The sequence below is a fragment of the Theobroma cacao genome, chromosome 9 (assembly GCF_000208745.1).
Source record: "Theobroma cacao cultivar B97-61/B2 chromosome 9, Criollo_cocoa_genome_V2, whole genome shotgun sequence".
Taxonomy (NCBI): Eukaryota; Viridiplantae; Streptophyta; class Magnoliopsida; order Malvales; family Malvaceae; genus Theobroma; species Theobroma cacao.
The window spans coordinates 12,633,337-12,640,700 of NC_030858.1; the positions used below are offsets into that span (position 1 = coordinate 12,633,337).

At 33.9% G+C, this 7,364-nt stretch overlaps 1 protein-coding gene across 1 annotated transcript; it reads left to right on the forward strand.

Annotated features, from left to right (window-relative positions):
* Positions 1,112-2,347, forward strand: LOC18589252. The gene has a single exon (XM_007014135.2). The coding sequence runs from the start codon at positions 1,196-1,198 to the stop codon at positions 2,150-2,152; it is 957 nt and encodes a 318-aa protein (XP_007014197.2). The 5' UTR covers positions 1,112-1,195; the 3' UTR covers positions 2,153-2,347.

A 7,364-nucleotide genomic window follows, 5' to 3' on the forward strand; every position in this document is an offset into this window, starting at 1 on the left:
TGCTATTCTAGAAAAAGAAGATTGATTGGTGGGGGATCTGTTTTTGCGTTTTGTGTTACCGTCTAAGATATTCCTCCTTTTATAGGAAAAATTAATGAATGTTCAGTGAAGTTAGTGCCATAACGTGGCGCCTTACGATTGGTTGTGACTGGAAATTTTCGGCTAATTTGTACAACTCGTATAAACAATCAAGGAGACGGTGGCTTCTTGGATCACTACAAATCAATTTCACATGCAGGATTTTCTACTGGTTAGCATGTTTCCAGGGTCAACGGCATTTTCTTCAGATTCAAGTATAGGGTGAGTCGGTAACTTAACCAAAAGAAAGGTCCGAGGTATTTCATGTTCTTGCTAATGCACCTAATTACGGAAAGTTGACCGAACGATTATGACCAGATACAGGCCGCGGCTAAGAAAAAAGTGCAGCCAACGTTAGGCCTAAATCCACTTTCCCTGTGGCTAACATTTTGTGCATTTGATTTCTTAATTTGAGCTCACAGTATCAGCCTAGAGGTGGGGAAAGAAGAATATGGTGAATAGACTAAAAACTCCTGGATATTTTCATAAATTAAGCACGGTTTTCTCAAGTCTTGTTTCTAAGTCTTCGGTGGATTGTTAACCGACCCATATATGAACCTTTTTGACTCTGCAACTCTCTTAACAGTTGTTCAGATGTGTACTTGGATTTTAGGAATATTATTTAGATTATGTAATTGTTACAATTTAGTAATATCTACTTACAGATGACAATAATACATAGAGATGTCGAAAGAGTTTAAAAAAGCATTAATCTGAATGTGAGATATTAAAGTGTATATTATTTATATAACAAATCACTATTTATGTTTCCTCGCAGTAGTGATACATCCCGTGCTTATTTTTGAGACATCTCCCGGGAGCCTTTTTTTAGCATCCCACTTCACACCAAGGACACAAGGGTACATTCATGCTTTTCATGCCTTCTTCCTCAATATACTTGAAGCTTTTTCCTCCATCACGTTCCTTGCAGGTTGAAAAGTCAAATTTGTAGTCCAAATAGCACGAAAGTTACGACTATTGCATGCGTTGCATCAAAGGAATTTTTGGAATTTATTACTCTCCACCTTTTAGACTCTAAAATCTTCTCATTGAAACCCGCACCCCCTCTCACAAAATCTCTAACAAAGGAAGCCAACCCAAGTATTTCAAATTAGCAATGAAGCCTTCATCAAGATCATCAGAAGGAAAACGATTCATACTCTCATATCTCTTCTTAATCCTGTTCCTATGTGCATTAGCTTCCATCAATGAAATTAGATTCGACAGCTTTTTGAAGTTTGGCAGATGTGCTCTTTCCAATGTCCCTCCTCAATCCTACAACTCCTCTTCCCATTCCGTTGCATCAAATTCTTCATCTGATGACATTCGTATTCTCATCGGAATCCTAACACTTCCTGATCAATACCAACGTCGCCATTTCCTCCGTCTCATATATGGCACGCAGTCTGTGGCCGGGGCACAAGTTGATGTGAGGTTCGTTTTCTGCAACCTAACAAAGGAAGACCAGAAGGTGTTGGTTGCTCTTGAGATAATGCGATATGATGATATTATCATCCTCAATTGCCAAGAGAACATGAACAAGGGCAAGACTTACACTTTCTTTTCGAGCTTACCGGAGATTTTCAACTCCTCGGATAGGCCTTACCCTCCATACCATTACGTGATGAAAGGAGACGATGATACATACTTCAGATTGGAAAACTTGGTGGAGTCTTTAAGGCCATTGCCGAGAGAAGATTTGTATTATGGGTATGTTATTCCATGCCCCAGCATGGACCCTTATGTTCATTACATGTCTGGCATGGGATATTTGGTTTCATGGGATATTGCTGAATGGATTAGAGAATCAGATATTCCAAGAAATCACTTGGAAGGCCCCGAGGATAAGGTTTTTGGAGAATGGATCCGCGATGGGCACCGGGCTAAAAACAGGTTCAATGCCAAATGGTCTATGTACAATTATCCTGACCCGCCCACCAGGTGCACGCATGAGCTCTGGCCAGACACAATCGCTGTGCATTTGTTGAAGAATCAAGAAAAGTGGATTCACACCTTGAAGTACTTCAATGTCACCAGTAATTTGAAACCGTCTAAATTATATCACATACCATAATTAGCTAGGTAACTCTACACTTTTTGTATTCTTTTGATATGTGATCAGATTTTAGACCCCACACCCAAAAATTAATTTTGTTGATTCACTCGTCCGGTTTTCGGTAAGGTAAGATTTTCAGTTGTAATGATGAGGATGAAGTAATTCAATGGATACATTTAAACTTCCAACACAAAAATGGATTAGCATTGTATTATAAATGTGTACTATCCTTATATTACGAACGAAATTGTTATTTGTTCTTTTTATGACTGAAAGGTCATATATGTCATTTCATTACTATCCATACTCTTTTGCTACTTTGCCGGTGCAAGATACCTAAAAACAAATATAAAAATAATAGTTAATTTGGTATTTGTCATTTTTTATATTCCTCGTCAATATTAATGTTCTAGTAATAACACTCAAGCATTTTTTTTTGAAAACTAGCATATAATAATATATATATATATATATATATATATATATATATATATATATATAAAAGCTTCACAAACCCCTAAAAAGAGAAGTTTTAATTCACTAGAATATCATTCTAGTTTTCCTCTGTTAATATGCATAAATCCATTTTAGGTAAGATCATAGATCAAATTAACTTATTAATTGGATATATGTTTAATCAAGTTCTCTAGGCTTGTGAATTGCGGTTGTGTTGGAAACTATATACACAAATTCTCATTGAATTTTCTTAACTTGAAAGTTATGAGACAAATACAAATATTTGGTGTGAGTTATAATCTTTGAAAATTCCTCTGATTAATATTTTCACTTCATCAAGAGTCACAAATTCGAACTTAGTCTTGATCACAAACTTCACTTAATCTTCGCTTCAAAAGTCTTGGCAACTTGATCTTGATCACGAATTATATTTGATATCTTTGCTTCAAGGGTTTTCACAACTTGATCTTGATCACCAACTATGCTTGATATCTTCGCTTCAAGGGTCTTCACGACTTAATCTTGATCACCAACTACGCTTGATATATTGATAACTTGATCACGAACTTCTCTTGATGACTTGATCACGAACTTCATTGCCGTTTGATCTTAATCATGAATTTCGCTGCCGCTTGATCTTTACTTCAGAAATCTTCTACTCTTCTTGATATCTGAAATGCTCTCAATCTTTGAATGGCTCCCAATCTTCGAATACCTCCGAATGAATGAAAATGCTTGGAGGAGCCCTCTATTTATAATGCTTGGTGCGAGACTTTAATGAGAATGTAGTCTCTTTAAATTATCTCTAAATTAATTTAATTTAATTAGTGATAAATTATGATGACTCATTGAAAGTCTTTTGATTGGTCGAACTTTGAGTCCTTGAATTTTGATTCGTCAAAGTTAGATGTTATCTCTAAATTATATTAATTTATTTAGAGATAAATTAAATAATCTTATTTGATTTTTATCTCTAAATTAGTATAATTATTAGAGATAAATTAAATGACCAATAATTAAATTTTGGTTGGTTAAAAAATATGAATATTATCTCTAAATTACCTTGATCTATTTAGAAAAAAAATTGAATTACTAATAATTAAATTTTTATTGGTTCAATTTAAATATTATCTTCAAATTATCTCAAGGGATAAATATATGACACATAGGTAACTTGGTTCAACTATGTGTTTTTGAAATAATCCAACCAATAAATTAATTATTTTATAATTAATTATATGGTTATGGCATTATCAAGTCCACATAACAACATGTAATTGGATCATAATTTTTCTCCTTTTGCAAATGCCCCCTCAAGAGTTGTTCACACATGATTTTGAATGTGGCAAGAGGACAAGTCTGAAATTTAAAAAAATTCCTAGGATTTCTTAGAATCCTAGCATGACTTGGTATCCTTGCAATCCAAGTTAAATTCGAATGATACTTACCCATAAGTAAGGGAATTATGACCTGAGAAGATGTATATTGTAATAAAAATATTTGAAGAAGTATATTGCAATAAGACTGTAATATTGAAAGAAGTATATTACAATAAAACTATTTGAAGAAATATATTGCAATCAAACTATAATTTTGGAAGAAGTATATTGCAATAAAACTATTTGAAGAAGTATATTGCAAAAAGACTTATAATCTTGGAAGAAATATATTGTAATTGGTATTGCTTATTTTAATCAACTAGGACTCTCTCTTTTTACTCTGTAAAAAGGAGGTTCCTTGTCAATTTTCTGCATATTGGAATCAATTTAAGAATTGCGAGTGTTCCATAAGCTAGCAGAAAAATTCTTTAAGGTATGCTGCCCATTTTTTCCTCTTCTGCCTCAAGGTAATTCGACTAAATTTTTTTTCTTATTTTGATAGTTTACTATCTTGCCACCTTGTTTATCCAATTCTCACTACATTTGAGAATTTCAGGCCAAGTTACAAAACTAGGTAAACATTCAAAGAAGCCAAGAATTGGCTAATGTCTTTTGATCCACGTAACCCTTCTACCATGTTATAAAACCAAGCAAAAGTTTCAAGAATTGGCTAATGTCCACATTAAATCAACTTTCTGCCACGTTAAAAGGCTCACCCACTTTGTCTTGCCACATTACACATCTAGGCAAGGAAATTATGCTAGCTATCATTTGTTTCAATTGACATGCTAAAAATCACGCAAGCCACCATTTATCTTGCCACCTTGAAAGCTTATAGTTGAGTCAAGAAAGCCATGCATATTGCCAAGCTTTAGGATGCCCTACTTAGTCAATCATCTGCACGTTACAATTTCAAATTGCCATACTAAAGATCCATCATTGCCATGTTATGATTGCCCCCCTTTTTTTGACTATTTTTTTCTTTTAATTTGTCGTCTTCTTTTTTTTTTTTTTACAGTTAAATCCAAATCAAGACAAGTCTAAATTGAAGTGGGAAAAATTGATAGCGATTTAAATGATGCTCTTTATAATAGCACTTGTCGAGCTTTGGAGAGTGCTATTTATAATAGCACTTGTTGATCCTTGGGAGTGCTATTTATAATAGCACACAATTTAAAATCATTATGGTATACTTCAAGGACTACAAAGATCTTGTCATTCTCTCCAAGAATGAAGATATGAAAAAGAGGTTGTTTCTTCCCACAGTGAGACTGTTGATTCATCCTTGTTAAAGAACATAGTTGAAGACTAATTTGGATAAGTTCGCAAATTTATTGACCTTGAACCATCCTTTAGTAGTACGTCTACAAAAAGATCAAACTGAAAAGCTTTAAAAACCTGATCAGATTTGTTGAGCATGTTGATGAATAGCAAACTGAGTTGACAAATCTTGAAAAGGAATTGAATGCTTTATGTCACAAGAAAAATGAGATTGAATCTTCTCTTAAAGGGAAAAGGGAAGAGGTGCAAATGAAGGAAGTCAATATTTCCAAGATTAATGAAGAGATAACTGCCATCAAGTTCTCCTATTTTGAGTAAAAGCGAAGTTAATTCCTTAAAACTGTTGTAGAATATACTAGAATCTTTTAATGAAGAGATAAAGAATTTCAAGTGAAAGTCTTGATTTGATTACATCCTTATTCATGTAGCTCTTGTTTTTTTTTTTTTTGTACTTTTTTTTTTCTAGGATTAGTCCTTTAAAATTTTCTTTCACGTTGTAATGCATTTCAAGTTAGCAATAAAAATCAATTTTTTTTCTTATTACTTTTCTTTACTTGTGAAGAAATTTAAAAGATAATCCTATGAAACCTTCAAGATACTTTATGTTCCCAAAATTTTCTTGGACATCAATTGATCCTTAAAACAATTCAACGTAGGATTGTAATTTGTTTCACTTGCAATTTAATTAATTGAATCACGTAACTTAAGGAGAAGTACAAACTTGATTTATTCTTCTATCTTTTATCTTGGTAGCTTCATCATTTTAAAGAATTAAGCCATGCTTAATGCAAGAGATTTTTTTCCTTCATGTGACTGAACTTGGGAATGGGACCAAGCTGCCTACGTACCTCTAACATGAAAAAGGATCAGGTCATAACGTAGTTTATATATATATATTTTTTTACTTTTAGTTTTGCCTAAGTCCTCTTGTTAAGGATTTTCAACTTAACAAGCTTTTTTTTTTTTGCCTTAACTTTCGCCTAAGTTGTCCTGTTAAGGATTTTCAACTTAGAAGGCTTTTTTTTTGGGGGGGGGGGGGGGGGGGTTTAAGCTCTTACTGAGAGAAGCATCTGACCTTCAAACATAGCAGCACTTCAAGAATTTGCCATTGATTAGGCCAACTCTTACTCCATCTTGATCCACAATCTTATATGCACCATTGGTGTAGACTTCTCGAACAACATATAGTCCATCCCATTTTGAGAGGAACTTGTTACCCATACAATGTGTAGTGTTTATGGGTCTTTTTATCGCAAGAGCTAAATCTCCTACTTGGAATGATCATGGTTTAACTTTCTTGTTGAAAGCTTTGGATAATCGAGCTTGATAACATTCCAAGCGTTGTTGTGCTTCCAACCTTTTCACATCCAACATTTCAAGTTCTTCAAGGTGTACGCGAATATTATCTTCACTTTAAAGACCTTCTTGAATGGCAATTCTTAATGATGGAATTTAGAGCTCTAGTGGGAAAACGGCTTCTACACCATAAACAAGTAAGTACGGAGTAGTTTGAGTAGGTGTATGAAATGCCATACGATAAGTCCATAAAGCTTCCCCTATTTTCTTTAGCTAATCTTTCTTTGCGCGATTAGCAACTTTCTTGAGAAATTTGCATAAAGTCTTGTTGAAAGCTTTAGCCAAACCATTTGCTGGCATGTGGTACATGGAAGAATTATGTTGTTTGAAGTTTAATTGTGAACATAACTTCTCTATCACAAACTGTTTTCCATTATCAGTTATGATGCATTGTGGCATGCCATAACCATAAATAATGTTTGTTCTAATAAAGGCAGCAACAGTTTCTTTCTTTGCTTCTCGATAAGATGCTACCTCTGCCTACTTTGAAAAGTAATCTGTAGCTGCAAGTATGTAAAGATGTAAAGCCCGACCTTATAAAATACTATTCATGACATACATGTGATGATAGCATGATTGCATGCTAGAAGAGTCCCGAAAATTTACAAAGTCGGTATTGTACCTAGAGGTACAACAAAGTTTATTTAATCCTCGAACTAGATCAAATAGGAATTTTAAGGTGAGATTAAGAGTTTCACAGTTCATGGATGACTTAAAATGGTAATTTGGAGTTTGAGGATCAATTTGGAGTCAAATCG

Excerpts from the sequence above, each read along its gene's own strand:
- LOC18589252 (XM_007014135.2), top strand. The coding sequence starts at position 1,196 with ATGAAGCCTTCATCAAGATCATCAGAAGGAAAACGATTCATACTCTCA.